Source organism: Argopecten irradians, chromosome 8 (genome assembly GCF_041381155.1).
Source record: "Argopecten irradians isolate NY chromosome 8, Ai_NY, whole genome shotgun sequence".
In the NCBI taxonomy this organism is placed as follows: domain Eukaryota; kingdom Metazoa; phylum Mollusca; class Bivalvia; order Pectinida; family Pectinidae; genus Argopecten; species Argopecten irradians.
The window spans coordinates 36,267,593-36,286,882 of record NC_091141.1 but is presented as its reverse complement, the minus strand read 5'-3'; the positions used below and the strand labels follow the sequence as shown (position 1 = coordinate 36,286,882).

Genomic DNA, 19,290 nt, shown 5'->3' with positions numbered 1-19,290 from the left:
CGTAAGAATACTCTGTAAATATGATTTGTTCAACTATCTTTCGCATTTTATTTCTGATATCGTTTTTCCAAATCGTTCACAATGGAAGTCAAGTGTTATACCGCTGTCTATAACTTTGAAGAAATCATAATGTTTAACAGAACGCAAAACGATACAGATTTTACTAGCATTATGCTCATTCATAACGTAATTTCTCCACATATTTTATGGTCAATTGGTCTGAAATTTCCTGAACATCTTAGAATGATAACTAATATGGTTCAGTTATTTGTTAACTTAAGAAAAAAAGATATTTATGAGTTGTGTGATTTGTGTGGTATTTTTTTATAACGACCATATAACACATACAGCTCTTCACTGCTCCAAAACTGAAAGTTTTAGAGACGATTTATATTGTATATTTTGTATGGAGTTTGACAAACATGTTTTTTTTTGTTTTTTTTGAAAATGTTAATTATTAATTACTATTATTGATAATATCATCTAATTAACTGAAGATTGATTTATCTTATCTCAGTAAATGTTTTGTAATTTGTACCTGTATTTTGCTACTTAAATGTATTGTGTTGTATTATTATGTAAAATTCATTATGGAGGCAAATAAAGAAATACTAATAATCCAACACCCTTCAGCTACAATGTACGCGCCTGATCATAACTGTATCAAAGACGTAAAAAAGTCTTATATTATATATTGTGAAGCTATTGAAAATATGTTATTACGTTTATTATTTTTTTCAATGTTGACAGATAATGTTAATACTTCAAAGAAACAGCAAAGAAAGCTACATATTGTATCTTAGTAAAATTTACACATTTGGAGAAAATCAACAAACCAATAGAACCAACCAATTATTAGCATTTAAATCACCAATAAAAAACGATAATAAATAAGTCATTAAAAACCAGAAACACGTATACAACATACATTGTATATGTTACACAACATACAAAATGTATGTACAAAATGAATACAAGATGGTGTATCAACATGACATAATTTGTTTTTGTTAATTGTTATTTTGAAATAAATACAGTTATAGATCAAGAACTCTTTAAATTTATTGTTTTGTTTTATTTATGTTTTGATCTTTTGCACGTACAACGTAATTTATATCTGTGTAGTCCCCCCTTACAGAACCCCTGAATACAAAAGTGGGCGTGCACCCATACGACGGCTGCCACTTACAACAATAAAAAGTGTTTCCTTAATATTCATTAAGAATGATTTAGCTAAAGTATGATCAAAATGCCATTTAACAAGCTTTTAACCATTCACTAAATATATCTAAATAGGAAAATTGTACTAATAAAATATTTCATTATTTTTTATTTGTAACGGCATAAGCGATCTAATCATGGCTACAGCAAAACAGAAGTCGGGAGAAGGAAAGAACAAGGCAATGGATAAAGCTTAATATTTGTTATTTTTTAAAAGTGCGGAGTGAAAATGGCATCTATATTGAAGAATCAGATCCTCAAGCATCTGTCTAAGTAAGTAAATGTGTACTTAAGTGTCCGGATCATTTTATTTAAGTCATAAATCCCTGTACCAAAAGACGAATTTTGTATGAATATTGATGTTTTGATAATGAAACAAGTTTATGTTGCACATGTACAGTAGGAATGTATGTGTGTTATTGTGAGTGTGTGTGGCACGTATGTTGATGGAGATGTTATAATATGTGTCAATTTAAATAAATGTACTAATTATTTTACTGTGAATTAAATAAATAATTTTGTATTGTATTACAGCCAGCCTCTGAAACGAATGAATAAATCTCGTCTTGGATCTGATATTACCCCTGTGAATCGTTACACATTATGACATTTAAACTGTCACAGCCAAAACAAAGATAATATCCTTGAATTGCCTCGACTGGGGCATCACAAAACATTAATGAAACATATATCGCACTTGATCGACTCATGATAATTTTTATTATCACACTTGGGAATGTAAAAATTCTGCACCCCACCATATATACATACAGACATTATCAAACAAAGACAGCATGTTTGGACATACTTGTTTATATGCGAACAGTGAATATCAAATTAAACAAGCAAGTCATATTCTGCAGAGATCAAATAGTGGCAGTTTCGAGATCTCAAAACAACAAATTAAATTGGGTAAGTACAATTTACTGTTGATAAATCCCACTTTCTAGTGGATGTGATATCACCTTAACACAAATTTTGTGACGACATCATCACAGGAGTTCAAAGGTTGCTATAGGACTATTCGACGGTAAATTGTACTTTACCTACATTGTTTTGGGATCTTGAAACACTCATATTGGAACAACATCCAAATTCATGCAATTAAATCAATTTTACTTTATCATCATCATCAATATTATGACAAAACATGTCATGTATGTTATTTTCTCTACGATTCCCAATCCGGCAAGATCATACAAATTAATGTACATTTTGTCATTGTGGGCTCATTGGTTCTGTCCCCCATAGTTGCAAACAAACATGGTTAAAATATATTATAGTTCCAGGTGTCACTTCCATATTTCTCCACAAGAGTACAGAATGAAAAACCTTGCCAAAACAACAAACATCCTTCAGAGTTAATGACAAGCAAATAACTCGAAGAAAAGTATGACTTCTTTAATTAATTACTGTACGGTATCAACATGCAGGGATACAAGATGGGGCTCATATTTAAGTATGTATTTATTCAAATAAGAACCAATATCAAACTGAAAAACGACAAATTAATTAAGCGAAGAGTATGAATTACCTCATATATTGTATTATTATGTACCCAACATGCCAGGAAAGTTAAGTCAGACGGACAGAAAATTTTCTATTGGAGAGAGCACAATTGACGGCTTAAACAACAGATATGAACAACAGAAACCAGAAAAATCCCATTTAGATGTCTGGGAAAAACTTTTTAAAATTTTTCCTTTCATCATGATATTAAAAGAACAAACATCAAACTTAGTATTTGGATTGACCAAAACCAAACCATCAATAAAATTTAAATTATCATTTTGAGAACAATAATGGTACTTACCTCCCCTTTACAATTCTTTGTTATTTATGACATAATTGCTATTATGCAACATTACAATGTAACTATGATGCCATAAAGATACCTTATGCCATATAATCTTTTATTGAAAATTTATATATACTGATACTTCATGCACAAAGAGCATACTATTTTGAACTTATATGCACCATGTGTACTGACTGGAGTGGCTGCAATATCAAACAAACTCATCAAATGAAACTTAGTTAGTCCACATATCTCTTAGTGAAACTTCTTTACAGACTAATTATATAAGCTACAGGAATCCCACCACCAACACCAATTTCTACCAAAACTCTAGTTGGTGTGGCCTACAGCACCAAATATATAACAAAACAGAGTAGTAGCTGAGTTTGAACCCATGCCCTGTGTTTTTATATAATTAAGAGTCTCTGTTTTACCATGGCCAACTGATGTATAGCTTTATACAGTGTATTTATAAAAGGAAATCCCTCCTAGTACAAAGCTGGAAGACAATGATACTGATACCACTAATATATATACAAATAAAAATTTATCTACATTGTAGAACATTATCCTCCCCACCTTCTCTCTTTCCCTCCCCCACCATGCACTTTCTCCATCTCCCCCTTCTTCCCCTACCCCTTTTGCCCTCCCCTTCCCCCTTCCCTCTACCGGCCCCTTACCCCAACTTCATACCGACCACTCAGTGACTAGATAAGCTTGCAGTGGATGGGTGACTTCTTAAGTTGAGGCAGCAGTAGTGGGTGACTACTTATAGTTGAGGCAGCAGTAGTGGGTGACTTCTTAAGTTGAGGCAGCAGTAGTGGGTGACTTCTTAAGTTGAGGCAGCAGTAGTGGGTGACTTCTTAAGTTGAGGCAGCAGTAGTGGGTGACTTCTTAAGTTGAGGCAGCAGTAGTGGGTGACTTCTTAAGTTGAGGCAGCAGTAGTGGGTGACTTCTTAAGTTGAGGCAGCAGTAGTGCGTGACTTCTTAAGTTGAGGCAGCAGTAGTGGGTGACTTCTTAAGTTGAGGCAGCAGTAGTGGGTGACTTCTTAAGTTGAGGCAGCAGTAGTGGGTGACTTCTTAAGTTGAGGCAGCAGTAGTGGGTGACTTCTTAAGTTGAAGCAGCAGAAGTGGGTGACTTCTTAAGTTGAGGCAGCAGTAGTGGGTCGCTTCTTAAGTTGAGGCAGCAGTAGTGGGTGACTTCTTAAGTTGAGGCAGCAGTAGTGGGTGACTTCTTAAGTTGAGGCAGCAGTAGTGGGTGACTTCTTAAGTTGAGGCAGCAGTAGTGGGTGACTTCTTAAGTTGAGGCAGCAGTAGTGGGTGACTTCTTAAGTTGAGGCAGCAGTAGTGGGTGACTTCTTAAGTTGAGGCAGCAGTAGTGGGTGACTTCTTAAGTTGAGGCAGCAGTAGTGGGTGACTTCTTAAGTTGAGGCAGCAGTAGTGGGTGACATCTTAAGTTGAGGCAGCAGTAGTGGGTGACTACTTAAGTTGAGGCAGCAGTAGTGGGTGACTTCTTAAGTTTAGGCAGTAGTAGTGGGTGACTACTTAAGTTGAGGCAGCAGTAGTGCGTGACTTCTTAAGTTGAGGCAGCAGTAGTGGGTGACTTCTTAAGTTGAGGCAGCAGTAGTGGGTGACTTCTTAAGTTGAGGCAGCAGTAGTGGGTGACTTCTTAAGTTGAGACAGCAGTAGTGGGTGACATCTTAAGTTGAGGCAGCAGTAGTGGGTGACTTCTTAAGTTGAGGCAGCAGTAGTGGGTGACTTCTTAAGTTGAGGCAGCAGTAGTGGGTGACTTCTTAAGTTGAGGCAGCAGTAGTGCTTGACTTCTTAAGTTGAGGCAGCAGTAGTGGGTGACTTCTTAAGTTGAGGCAGCAGTAGTGGGTGACTTCTTAAGTTGAGGCAGCAGTAGTGGGTGACTTCTTAAGTTGAGGCAGCAGTAGTGGGTGACTTCTTAAGTTGAGGCAGCAGTAGTGGGTGACTTCTTAAGTTGAGGCAGCAGTAGTGGGTGACTTCTTAAGTTGAGGCAGCAGTAGTGGGTGACTTCTTAAGTTGAGGCAGCAGTAGTGGGTGACTTCTTAAGTTGAGGCAGCAGTAGTGGGTGACTTCTTAAGTTGAGGCAGCAGTAGTGGGTGACTTCTTAAGTTGAGGCAGCAATAATGGGTGACTTCTTAAGTTGAGGCAGCAATAATGGGTGACTTCTTAAGTTGAGGCAGCAGTAATGGGTGACTTCTTTAGTTGAGGCAGCAGTCGTGGGTGACTTCTTAAGTTGCGGCAGCAGTAGTGGGTGACTTCTTAAGTTGAGGCAGCAGTAGTGGGTGACTTCTTAAGTTGAGGCAGCAGTAGTGGGTGACTTCTTAAGTTGAGGCAGCAGTAGTGGGTGACTTCTTAAGTTGAGGCAGCAGTAATGGGTGACTTCTTAAGTTGAGGCAGCAGTAGTGGGTCGCATCTTTAAGTTGAGGCAGCAGTAGTGAGTGACTTCTTAAGTTGAGGCAGCAGTAGTGGGTGACTTCTTAAGTTGAGGCAGCAGTAGTGGGTGACATCTTAAGTTGAGGCAGCAGTAGTGGGTGACTTCTTAAGTTGAGGCAGCAGTAGTGGGTGACTTCTTAAGTTGAGGCAGCAGTAGTGGGTGACTTCTTAAGTTGAGGCAGCAGTAGTGGGTGACTTCTTAAGTTGAGGCAGCAGTAGTGGGTGACTTCTTAAGTTGAGGCAGCAGTAGTGGGAGACTTCTTAAGTTGAGGCAGCAGTAGTGGGTGACTTCTTAAGTTGAGGCAGCAGTAGTGGGTGACTTCTTAAGTTGAGGCAGCAGTAAAGTAAATTTTCTTAAAGAAACTACTTCCTAATCTGTATTATTTAACAAAGTATATCCTTCAAATTATAAGTACATTTACATGTCTGCAACACCCACTTATATATTTATCTACTGTGTAGATATAATCAGGGGGAGCCATAGCTACTTTTGACACTTAAGCACTTTAATAACAGCTTATAATTATTATGTCATTTGACTGTTAATGTGTAGACCAAATTATTGTATTTAAGTATTTAATGTGGTTATTTTTAGATTCACAAAGAATTTATCGCCGGACAAGATCAACTTGAGCACACTGCGAGGAGAGGGAGAGTTGTCTAACTTGGAACTCGACGAAAACATTCTGATGGATCTGATGGACCTCCCAACGTGGATGAAGCTAAGCAAGGCAGTCTGTAACAAGCTCACCATCAAGGTAGGGCACTAAACTTAACTATTTCACCCCCGAAATTTCATAATGGACTGATCTAGTCTTTGATTTAGAAGATCCTAAATGTGTCTTCAGGTGCATGAGTGAAAGAATTTATGCTAGATATTTACCTGAAGATTGAAAAGATGAATCCCATTGTGTCGCATTCCCATTTCAGATGGAGCGTTCCACCAGAGTTACTTCCCTTTATTTCACTTCGTCAGTACCAACAAAGTGAAACAAAGGGAAGTAACTCTGATAGCTAGATCAGACTGAGATGGAAGTACACATGAAGAATTCATGTCCCGCAAATATTTTGAGTGTTGTAATTTATAAGCTATAGCTTATTTGTAAAATTAATGAGCTATTATTTCTATACAATTTTGGATGAAGATCAAATTAAGCTGCGGTCTGTATGATATATGACTCTCGATCTCTATATAGCTATATATCCAGATTCAGGGGTGAGCAACAGTTAGGTCTGTACTGTATATGTACATGGTTAAAAACTTTTCCTTGACTCAAATGTTTGGGCTTTCCTTTTCCTTTTGTTGATTTAGGTAGAGATGTCTGTTTATCCCCATATTTTTCTTTGCTCGTTATGAGAGTTATCTGCCCTTGTGGGTAGATATTGACTGTGCAGACATCGCTAGATTGTGAGCGAATATTACAGCATTATCTGAATAAAAATATATGATATTATGCTCACAGACACATGACGCGGCAAACCATACCTAACTGCAAGGGCAGATAACTCTATAGTATGCAAATAGAGAACAGGAACCACAAGCAAGTCCAATAAGGATTCATTTCTGTATAAAGTTAAGTTATTGGGCATGCATTATAGGTCCTAAGAAAACTTGCAACTAGTTCAGATATAAATAATATCTTATCAGACTTTGTGAAATATTAGGGACAATCTTCAGTTTGAGGTTAAATATTACCAAAGTGAGGCTAGCTGGCTCCCACTCCCACAATTCCTTTGGGAGGCAAACAGGAAGTGCATGTATTTACTGTAGTGTAAATAATTGATGGCTTGATGCCAAGAACGAATATCCCCTACTCTGAATACAATATTCTGGAATTAAGCTGTCCTTCGTCGCATATTCATTTTTCCTTGAGGAAATATTGGTTGTATGTCTATGAGATAGCAAATCATATGGTCCACTAGGGCTTCTTGATCAATATATACTATCATATCATTCTTGTTTTTCTTGGCCAAACTTTCCACATTGGCTTCTAATGGTGGTTATATTGGGGTTGTATAATTTGATTTGTTAATCTCATCTATGCATAAGTATGATGATTTTGGGTGAATTTTGTGCATTTTATATTAATTTTATTGCTAAAATTTTGATTAATAATTTTGTAAATTTGATTTTATTGCTAAAATTTTGATCTAATATTTATGGAAAATATATAGTATTAGTCCAATTTCCCTATATATTTTCTTAAAATTTCTTGGGAGATCTTTCATGTTCCTATTGGATTTATGACTACGTTTGCAATTTGTAACAAATATTAGTATATTAATTTATGTTTTGATTTTCATAAATGTCTTATTATTTAGGTCCGAAATATATATTGTAGTTTCATTTATTTTCCATAATTGATGATATGATTTATGTATAATGAGAGAATCTTTTTGTTCATGATTGGTTAAAATGTGTTCAGTGGCTCTAGATAAGTAGCAATTTACACTGTTAAATATAAATTAAAGGAGTTTTCTTATGATGATGTTAAGAATAGCTGGACAGTATTTGTATAAGTCTGTATTAATAGCTAACAGCACAACCTTATCTCTGTTATGATTGATGAGTATTATCATATAAAAGTTATAATGACATGCTTTTCTCTTAAGGCAGATCTAGATCACTAATTTTACCTTATGTATACAATAAAATTTATATTCACATTTCAAGTTTTCAAACTATCGATATGTCATTCTTTAAAATGAGCTTATTTCATACTTCTCCAATTTAATATGTCTTGTACTATTTTTTTTAAACCTGGACAAAAGCTGTAACAGACAGTCTATATCTAGTATATTGGCCTGCTGGAATCGTTCATCCCTCACATCATGTTGAACCTGTTTGACCGGAGCTAAGATAATCAATATTTACCCGCTTAACTTAATTTCATCTCATAATTCAATGATGATATTGTTCTTCAATTTTTGTTCTCTGAATGACCTACAAGTTTGGGTCATTCTCCTCTGAAATGACATTAACTCTATTTCCATATTGCGGAGGATACTTGGTTCCAGGAAGTTTGCTTTTGTTTTGCCTCCTATCAATGAATATATATTCCTCATTCAACTTAATGTCAAGGTTTTGAATTTGGTAGTGGAGAAATTCAAGGAAAAACTGGAGTTCACATTGAAAAATCAATTAACACCCGCCAATTGCTGCATTATAATTATAAATATGGTAGTCTTCTTTCATGAGAGCTCGAGGTTGTAATGATAGATTGTCAGACACTTTATACTTTGTTTCTGGAGTCCAGAGGTGGCGGGTTAGAGTTAGAATGTCAGACACCTTAAATAATTTTGCCATTGCAATTATCTAGAGGTTGCGTGGTAAGTAAGAATGTCAGACACCTTAACCATTTGGCCACTGCCATCTAAAGTTGGCATGATAGAATAAGAATGTCAGACACCTTAGCCATTTGGCCACTGCCATCCAAAGGTGGCATGATAGAATAAGAATGTCAGACACCTTAGCCATTTGGCCACTGCCATCCAAAGTTGGCATGATAGAATAAGAATGTCAGACACCTTAGCCATTTGGCCACTGCCATCCAAAGGTGGCATGATAGAATAAGAATGTCAGACACCTTAACCATTTGGTCACTGCAATCCAAAGGTGGCATGATTGAATAAGAATGTCAGACACCTTAACCATTTGGTCACTGCAATCCAAAGGTGGCATGATTGAATAAGAATGTGAGACACCTTAACCATTTGGTCACTGCAATCCAAAGGTGGCATGATAGAAGAAGAATGTCAGACACCTTAGCCATTTGGTCACTGCAATCCAAAGGTGGCATGATAGAAGAAGAATGTCAGACACCTTAACCATTTGGTCACTGCAATCCAAAGGTGGCATGATTGAATAAGAATGTCAGACACCTTAACCATTTGGTCACTGCAATCCAAAGGTGGCATGATTGAATAAGAATGTGAGACACCTTAACCATTTGGTCACTGCAATCCAAAGGTGGCATGATAGAAGAAGAATGTCAGACACCTTAGCCATTTGGCCACTGCAATCCAAAGGTGGCATGATTGAATAAGAATGTCAGACACCTTAGCCATTTGGCCACTGCAATCCAAAGGTGGCATGATTGAATAAGAATGTCAGACACCTTAGCCATTTGGTCACTGCAATCCAAAGGTGGCATGATAGAAGAAGAATGTCAGACACCTTAGCCATTTGGCCACTGCAATCCAAAGGTGGCATGATTGAATAAGAATGTCAGACACCTTAGCCATTTGGTCACTGCAATCCAAAGGTGGCATGATTGAATAAGAATGTCAGACACCTTAGCCATTTGGCCACTGCAATCCAAAGTTGGCATGATTGAATAAGAATGTCAGACACCTTAGCCATTTGGCCACTGCAATCCAAAGGTGGCATGATTGAATAAGAATGTCAGACACCTTAGCCATTTGGCCACTGCCATCCAAAGTTGGCATGATTGAATAAGAATGTCAGACACCTTAGCCATTTGGCCACTGCAATCCAAAGTTTGCATGATAGAGGTTGCGCGGTAAGTAAGAATGTCAGACACCTTAACCATTTGGCCACTGCCATCCAAAGTTGGCATGATAGAATAAGAATGTCAGACACCTTAGCCATTTGGCCACTGCCATCCAAAGGTGGCATGATAGAATAAGAATGTCAGACACCTTAGCCATTTGGCCACTGCCATCCAAAGTTGGCATGATTGAATAAGAATGTCAGACACCTTAGCCATTTGGCCACTGCAATCCAAAGTTTGCATGATAGAAGAAGAATGTCAGACACCTTAACCATTTGGCCACTGCCATCCAAAGGTGGCATGATAGAATAAGAATGTCAGACACCTTAGCCATTTGGCCACTGCCATCCAAAGTTGGCATGATAGAATAAGAATGTCAGACACCTTCAGCTCTTCCACTTAGACATTACGGAGGTGTTGGGGTACAGTAAGTGTTTGAATACCAGACAACTTAACCACCTTAACCACTCAGCCACTGCTGCCCAACCCACAAGTGAATGTTTTTTAGTACAATCGGGTTGACCAGTGTATATGTGGTAAATTTATGAGACAATTTGTCACCTTTGTTTTTGTGCTGTATGTTCCGATATATGAACAAATTTAACTGATGATTAAAAGTACCGTATTCTACCCAATAAGCACCCAGGGTGGTTAAAAAATTGAAGCAAAATCAAGGGGGGAGCACCTAGTAGAAAAAAAGTTGGACTAGCTTTTCATGAAATTGATATACAAAGTAAGCCATAAATCAATTTGCAAAAGAAATCAATACGGAAATTAACTTAGTTTTCAAATTTTCAGTCTGCATTTATTATGAAATAAGTGAAATTGAATCCTAAAAAAAGGGGGAGGGGTGCTTAGGGATGACGGCATTTATTAGGTTGAATACGATATATTTTTAAAGCCCATGGGCCTCTTATTGAGTTCTGTGACACTATTGGCTGGCTTCTTGTTAGTGCTGACATCTAGTGGTCATTTGTTAGACTAACGATTTGATCGGGTGATGTTCTATCTACTGAATTCTTATAAATTGTCATGAGTGCTTAAAAACTATTGATTAAAAAATCACTTGCAAGCAGGATGTTGTTGTAAACAATTTCACACATGTGGTACACAGTAACGCGTGAACGTTTATAGATACCCTCATAGCTACGTACTGGTATCAGCTTGTTACTAAAGTGGCGCCATCTGGGAAAGTTTAATATCCGTTATATTCAGCTGGGACGTTGTATGTATTGTACGTAATGTGATGTATCAGAAAGTATCATTTTTTTGATTTTTTTTTATCTTCATTGATGCGGAAATATTTTTTTTGAAATTATTTAAATTACCAGGAAGTATTTCTAATGTATTGGATTCAGTACTGAGCTTGAAGTAACTGCTAATTTAAATGTGGTTATCACCTGATCTTTTTGCCATTCAATGATTTCGCCCATGTAATATTTTTGCGTATATGTCACTTGTGTATATTAAGTTATGACTAATACTTCTCTTTAAAAATTTCATATGAATTGAACACTCATTTATGCATATGATTTTAAATGATCATTTCATCTAAACAGAATCTGTTTATCACGAATTTAAGTCTTCCACTGTTTAATGATGTTTATATAATTCAATTATCTATAATCTTTCTACTAGTATATACAAGTATATGTCTATTAAGATACTTAAGCAGAACTTTCTAAATTTAGATCGCTAATTTTAGATTTACCAGGTAAGTCATTAAAATGACTCACTTTAAAAACTTTTTTTTTTTTTTAAATAGTCATTGGCTGCTAGCTAGGATATAATTTGAAGTTATAAAATGAATGCCACAATATACAGCTTAAAGATATTTCTATCATGTTAAGAGTAGATAGATCCTATTGATTTAGACATTGGTAAGTAGTGGTGACAGTTTACTTTCACTGGGCCAATTGCAAGTGTTCATGTTTAATGCAGCAAATATGATATTAATGTATTGTGTAAATTTGATGAGATCATACATGGTAAAAGAGTGGTTAAGGCATGATGCTGACAGTTAAAAACTGTAAAACTAATTAGCAAACCAAAATGAACAAACAAAGTCATGTCTTCAATCTGTAGGTCAGTGGGTTTTTTTTCTGGTACTCCAATTTTCTCCACCATCTAACCCTGCAGGCCTGTTCTGAAATAACTTTGGCAGTTATATATAATAACTCCCTAAACCCAAACACATGATTTATATCAAATGTACTTTTATAAATATTTTCCTGCAAGCCTCGATCAGGATCATAGCATTATCTATCATCATTCACTTAAAAAAAAAAAAAATCTGTCCCTGATAGATATGCATGATTGATATTCAGATCTAGTATCCATAAGGTGAATTCATGCTGACATATAAATAGCTTGTTTGTCAGACAATAATATGACATATGTCTGAACATATAGCCGATGAGCCAGTTCAAATATTGATACATAGATTGTTGTGGGTTTTCCCTGGAACCATTCAATATTTTAGAAAAATTTACCTATATTTTATAATAACATCGATTTGTTTGGGTTAGGGATTCAAACAAATGGTTAGACTGACAGTAATCGGTGTATAGTAGATACAAGTGCCAGATAACTAGGAAAGTATTGGTTATTAAATAGGAGCTTAATTCTGTCACATTTTCTTGCTTATAACCTAGTGAAGGTTACAGACCCTCTGGGTCTCTTGTTTACGATACATTTTTACATCTTTGCTCTTAAAACATTCCTCGGCTCATTTCTGATTGTGTGTCTTTATCAGCCTGTATGGGTATTAGGGCAAATTATATCGTTTTAAGGGCAAAGTATATCGTTTAAGGAATAGGCAGAGTCATGAAGGCAGTAAAATATAAGTAAAAGTTTAATGTAATGCCAATAGTAAACAATACTTAGTTCTATTTGTTCTTCCATTTTTCCATTCAGTTGTCCATCCATGCATTCTTCCATTCATTTGTTTGTCAATTTTTCCATCTATTTGTCTGTCTATTTTTCCACCCATTTAACTTTTGTCTGTCAAAACTTAACATTCTGTAATTTAAAGATATCTTTATTGTTTTATTAATTATATTTAATTCCTTATTGGCCAAATACAATCACTCTCAATTTCTGACAAATGGGATGTCAAAAATATGACATCACGTATCAAAAGACAATGGGATTTACTTATGATAATGGTACTTTACCCATGTCATTTTGGTATCTTAACCGTTGTATGGGTGGCATACAGTTATTAGAATTTAATTGTATTTTGATGACTATATATCGCCAGCAATGGAGTCTGTTTTGTTTATGAGTTAATGACCATGTAATTGTTGGACAGTTTTTATCCGTGCTACAACTATAAATCTATTTTATTGCGAAGTTATCGTAATGTCATTGTCGGGTTCAAATGTGTTTTTGGCCATTACGACTATCTCTCAGCCAATTCAAATCATTCACCCCTGAAATTTCATAATGGACTGATCTAGTCTTTGATTTAGAAGAGTCTAAATGTGTCTTCAGGGATGAACGAGTTACTGTGAAGAATAAGCGATGTTACTGTTAAGTTGTTGTTAGGATAAGATAAACTTGTCTGGTAATGACAACATCTTAGATCTCAACATTGAAAGTTTGAGTAGCTTGACGAGGAATCAGTACAAAATACTCTGTCTTTTTGCGTACACAAATCTAAAACCCAACCAGCTTCACACTTCAATCCTGGCACTGTCAAATAATTTCCTTTTTGAATTTTTTTCAAAATTTAACAATCTTTGAGAAGAAGAAAGGAAAATTTCATCATAGATCTTGATAGATTCATGAAAAATTGTTGTTTTTATGAAGAAGAATATTTCTGTAAAGCTAACCAGAATTTTGTACCTAGTCTATCGCCACGGCAACAGTGCCTTTCAGATCCCGGTTTGTCCCTGCAGTATAAGTAGATTAGGAAAGCCATAACAAGATTTCGGTCTCTTTGGTGGTGCTTCGTTTGACACGGAATTGGCAGGTCGTAATGGACCAATCAGGGAGTGAAGCCTTTCTATGGTCAGCATGCCTGAGCCGAGATATTTACAGGACATGGTCCTTCGGAGGAAATTAAATGGCCTGATCATTCAATCAGATTAAGCTTCACTTGAGAGGTTCTACACTCGAAACTTAAATCAAACCGAAAACGGTTTATGTATGTGTAATGCATTTTGTAAATGATATGATGTAATATTTTGGACTTTGTTTGTTTGTTTAGTTTTACGTCCTATTAACAGCCAGGGTCATGTAAGGACGTGCCAGGTTTGTTGGTGGAGGAAAGCCGGAGTACCCGGAGAAAAACCACCGGTCAGCGGTCAGTACCTGGCAACTGCCCCACATGGGATTCGAACCCGCATCCCAGAGGTGGAGGGCTTGTGGTAATATGTCGGGACATCTTAACCACTCGGCCACCGAAGTAGTGTATATATACATGTATATATAGCTAGGCTGCCTAGCTGTATCAACAAAATCAATTATTAAACCGTTTGAATTTCAGAATCAATATAAGTCTATGTCATAACATGTAATAATTTAAAGTCAATGATACTTATTTTGAAGCATTCTACAAATTTGCCGATATTGTGCTTTAACTCAGATTTAGACTTTTAATTATAACAATTTGATTAATATATCATAATATTACCTATTAAGTTACTGAGATTATCGCGATTCAAATTTTACCAAGTTCCATTTTTGATGCCACATTTGAAGTTTCTCTATGTGTGGTATAGATATGCTTATACTGAAAACACATAATGGAAAAAAAACTGAAGGTGAAATGTTTGAATATATAACCAACATTGGCATGGAGATCTTAAATGTCAAACCATTACGTTTAGTTTGAGTAGACTTTAGAGATGTTGTAAACATATATAGCTCAACGTCTTTTATATTTTATCCAACTGTCCAAAAGCACATATTGAAATGCAAGAACAATGTATTTCATTTATATATATAGAGAGAGAGAGAGAATAAAAAATTTATACATTTCCAAGGTATAGAAGTAAGGTTAGATATAAATCTATCATTAGATTGTTATTGAATTGTTGTAGAGACATTAAAGATGGTTCATAGCCAAATTCCTGAATTAAACTTTAAGAGATTATAAGAGTCCGTAGCTGAGGTTAGTTTGAGCCGGGTTTCATGAATATTTCTTAAATTTAGGAATCCCTTAACTTAAAATTCGGCATTATACATTAAGCATTAGGGATTTTTAGGAAGGCTCTTTAATGTAAGTTTTTTCCTTAACTTGACTTTAAGGATGTTCATGAAACTTGGCCTTGGTAAAATGTTTTAATATCAATAAAATTATTTGAAGAAAAGTCATGTGCCTTTAAAAACCAAAATAGTCATGTCTCAAATTTTATGTAAATAGGGTAGTTTAAAGTGTATTTGCAGATTTGAATAAAAATGGTTTGAAGGTTTGCTATCGTAACTTTTTCTTAAAAATGATATAGAAATATGGTTTTGGAGTTGGGGAGTTATGCAAAATGATCATATTCCAAATTGATCATATTCCAAATAGATCATATTCCAAAATGATTAAGAGCAAAAATTATGCAATCAAATTTGTCTCAGAATGAGAATTGGTTTAATTGGTTCTATTGTTTTAACATCCTATGAGCAGCTAGGGTCATTTAAGGACATGCTAGGTTTAGATGGTGATGGGACGTCAGAGTACTTGTAGAAAAAACACCAACCAACTGCCAGTACCTACATGGGATTTCAACTCGAGACCCTAAGGTTGAGGTCCTGTAGTGATGTATCAGGACACATTAGCCACTCCGACATCAAGGGTCTTTCTAGGGTTAAAGAAAAAGGTCATGTTTTAAAATTCAGGCCCATTAGGCCTTTTGTTATTGTAGACTATATATATATTGTCAATACATACTGTACACTCCTTATGTTGGGATTTTGTTTACAATGTACTTGTGTGACTGGAATAAATTCCGTTGCTTTATTTGATCAGACCCGCCTACAAGGAAAACCGCTATATTTGTCTGCATATTTTTTATCTAATACCCTCATGTGCGTTAAAATGTACTTTTACAATCCAGAATGTTCATGGTAACATTGCCAATTATTTTTCTAGATTCACTAATTGAAAAGTGTTTAGGTGTAAAATAAATTAAATTTGACATTTTGCGGAATTATTTTGTCAATATTTAAAGTAGGTTTTATATATAAGCTAGACTTGATTGTGCAAAAGAGCATTCAATGTATTAGATTATTAAAAGTTCAGGAAAAATATTTGAATACAGTTATTCAGTATTTGTACAATAAATGACCAATCTCCAGATGGTATATAGTCTCGCCCCAGGCTCGTGTTCGACACCCATGTGTACCCATTCAATGTCGAAGCAAACACTCTAGCATACATAATAAAAAATGCAAAGTCATGTCCAGCACCACTGTCGTTTGGTTGACCACTGGCTATCTGTCTATATTGAATACATACAACAAGGTCATTACCTTTCATGTTATTGAAATGTCAGTCATTCAGAAATTTGTACAGAATCAAATTTCATAATGTTTATCAGTGAACATTTCACACTATGTATGTACACGTATATTGTACTATAGGCTGTTGAAATTGACAGGGTTGATTACCTTGACCTATACATTCAAAATAGCAAAAGTTATTTGATATTTATGTGACTCCAAAAATTAGCAAATAAAATTTTTATTTAATCATCATAAAATTTCTTTGATCGAAAAAACAGCACATTAGTACTAGTGGGAATCAATGGGCATGTCCAGTGACGTAACCTTGACATTCATTCAAGGTCAACATCTGACCTCTTGCTAAACATTCACTGTATATTTACGGCTCCAAAAATAAGTGATACAGAAGTAAAACTTAAAAGTTTTGATTTGTTTGATGAGATCTTGTATAATATTAGATGTTCATATAATACATGCATCCTCTTCTCATGGTATTGGACATATATCACTGGTGATTTTTTGTGGATTTAAACCAAAAAATAAGAATATATTATATTGTACATATACTGTTACTTTTTTCTACCTGTTCGTAGATCGTTTAAATGCAACAACAGTATGTGTGTATGAGGCCTATCAGATCTACGATACTTCAAGGAAGTAAACGCAATGCTATTACAACCTAATAGATTTTTTTTCCACATAGTGATGAAAGTAAAATAAAACAAGGATCGTAATACATATTGAAATTTCAGTTTATTTTGTGAATACTGTATTCTCGTACATCCTGGTATCACGGATATAGGCGTGCATAAGATTGTAAAAAAAAACACATGGGTAAAAAAAAGTCTTAATTATGATGTCACCGACAATAATTACCAGGTATATGACTTTTCGTGCATTATGACAACTTTAAAAACCGCAGACTCAAAGACCAACTTGGAGCAGAAAACGTAATATTTCAAGCAAATAATTATAAGTTCTCCTAAATGATTTGATAGTAGAAAAAATATACTGTCATCTGCTGGATAACAAGGATAGGAATATTCCACCCTCGGAGTCAATAAATTAGTCACTGATTTACTGACATCTCGGGTGGAATATCCCTATCTTCATACCCTAGCTTGGATTATATGAAAGTGTCATATCATCTACATGTACAGTCAGCAAATGGAAAAGCCTCTACCAAGGTTCCACAGGCATCTTAAAGTAAATGTCTTCAGCTAGAATGGCCACCAGTCTAGAATATTGAAAAAATCACTAAAATTTGGCTTGATGATTTTGTCTCTACTTCATGTCTGATTCTAAGTTTCAAACTAGGGGAGATAATCTAGTGATGAACTCTGTTGAGAAAGTCTTATCAACAACTTAAATGTGGTGGTCAGTTTATCTATAGTCTTCAGCCATCAGGACAAGAAGTAAACTGCATGGGGGAGGGAGGCATATAATGAGCGTTAGCTTGTTTATAAAGTAGGGTTAGTTTTTTACATCGTCCCAAAAACATTTTTTAGCATATAGGCCCCAATTTTTTGGTTGCAATTACATTAAGGAATTAATGTAATTGCAACCAAAAAACCCTGTTTATGGAACACGCGAACCCTGAAAGAAGGAGTATTTGGTTAAAATGTTTAACAGAATGATGATAAATGTCTCAAATTTAATTTGATAACTAATTATTTTTTATCATGTTTCAGATTATGTGGACGAAGCTGAAGAGTCAGCCGATTAGTATAGTAAGTATATAGATAAATGGAACACCATTGACTGATGAGCAGGAAGGAATTGCCCTGGAGATGATCGTCCTACTCTATAGTCACTAATATTCGCGGGCGTTTGAATTTCGCTTAATTCACAGATCCATTCAAATTCCGAAAACACATCTCTAATATATCAAAATCGTGGTTTTGTGTATTACAACCTGTCCTAAGAATGACGCTTCAAAAGGCTAGATAGATAATTCGCGAATATAAACCCCCTCAAATAAGTTTCAAACAGTAAATTTTACACCCGCAAAATTTTACAACTACATATATATACAGTATGTTATTCCATATCCATAGTTTTACTTTAAATCTCATTATTTTTCATGAGATACAATTAAATTTCTGTGTATTTTTGCAAGAGAGGTTGAACACAAATTCAAATATTCCATGAATAAGGTAAAATGAACACACAATTTTCAGTAAGAGCCGTTGATCGTGAATTGATGTATTTGTAAAAATGCTGAATTTCATTGACGCGAAATATTATATATTTATATATAAAGTAGTATGATATATAATTGTGTAAATTGTAATGTAATTTTAATTTTCATTCCATTTCAGTTTTTAGATGAAGTTATATTAGAAATGGAAACATGTGATGATCCTCGACCACCAAACAATCCGGCACATTTAGCGAGTTACAGGTAAAAATCAAATTACATAGTTATCATGTATGAGTATAATCTTGCTTGTTACTTTTAAAAATATTAATTTCTTAATTTTTTTCGTGAGGATTTTCGTAAAGTGTTAACTTTTTATGCATTTCATTTTGTTTACCAACGGTATTCTGTATTTGCATATTACAGATTTATCTGTCCTTGTGAATAATTATTGATTGTGACGTCGTGTGTCTGCAAACATAACGTCATGCTTTTCAGAGGAAAACCATGTAAGTTTTGCTCACAACAGAATGACACCACAATGGATACCTTCCCCCAAGGGAGGTAATTCCATAATATGCAAAGACGGAATACCCATGTATGAAAAGATGGAACATATCCTGTATGATCCTGATGTTATATGGATCGAGACAAGGGAGTTTGTATCTTATACTGGTAAATATATCTAGTTTTAATCAATTAACTTATTCTGT

At 35.1% G+C, this 19,290-nt stretch overlaps 1 protein-coding gene across 1 annotated transcript in view; it reads left to right on the top strand.

Moving 5' to 3' along the window:
* The first annotated feature begins 1,355 nt into the window (after positions 1–1,355).
* LOC138330246 (bridge-like lipid transfer protein family member 3B) overlaps positions 1,356–19,290 on the top strand; it is a 93,499-nt gene continuing 75,564 nt past the window's right edge. Inside the window, exons 1-4 of the mRNA XM_069277716.1 lie at positions 1,356–1,494; positions 6,078–6,240; positions 18,129–18,167; positions 18,759–18,841. Coding sequence (XP_069133817.1) covers positions 1,451–1,494; positions 6,078–6,240; positions 18,129–18,167; positions 18,759–18,841 — 329 coding nt within the window. The 5' untranslated portion in view covers positions 1,356–1,450. The remainder of the gene's footprint in view (positions 1,495–6,077; positions 6,241–18,128; positions 18,168–18,758; positions 18,842–19,290) is intronic.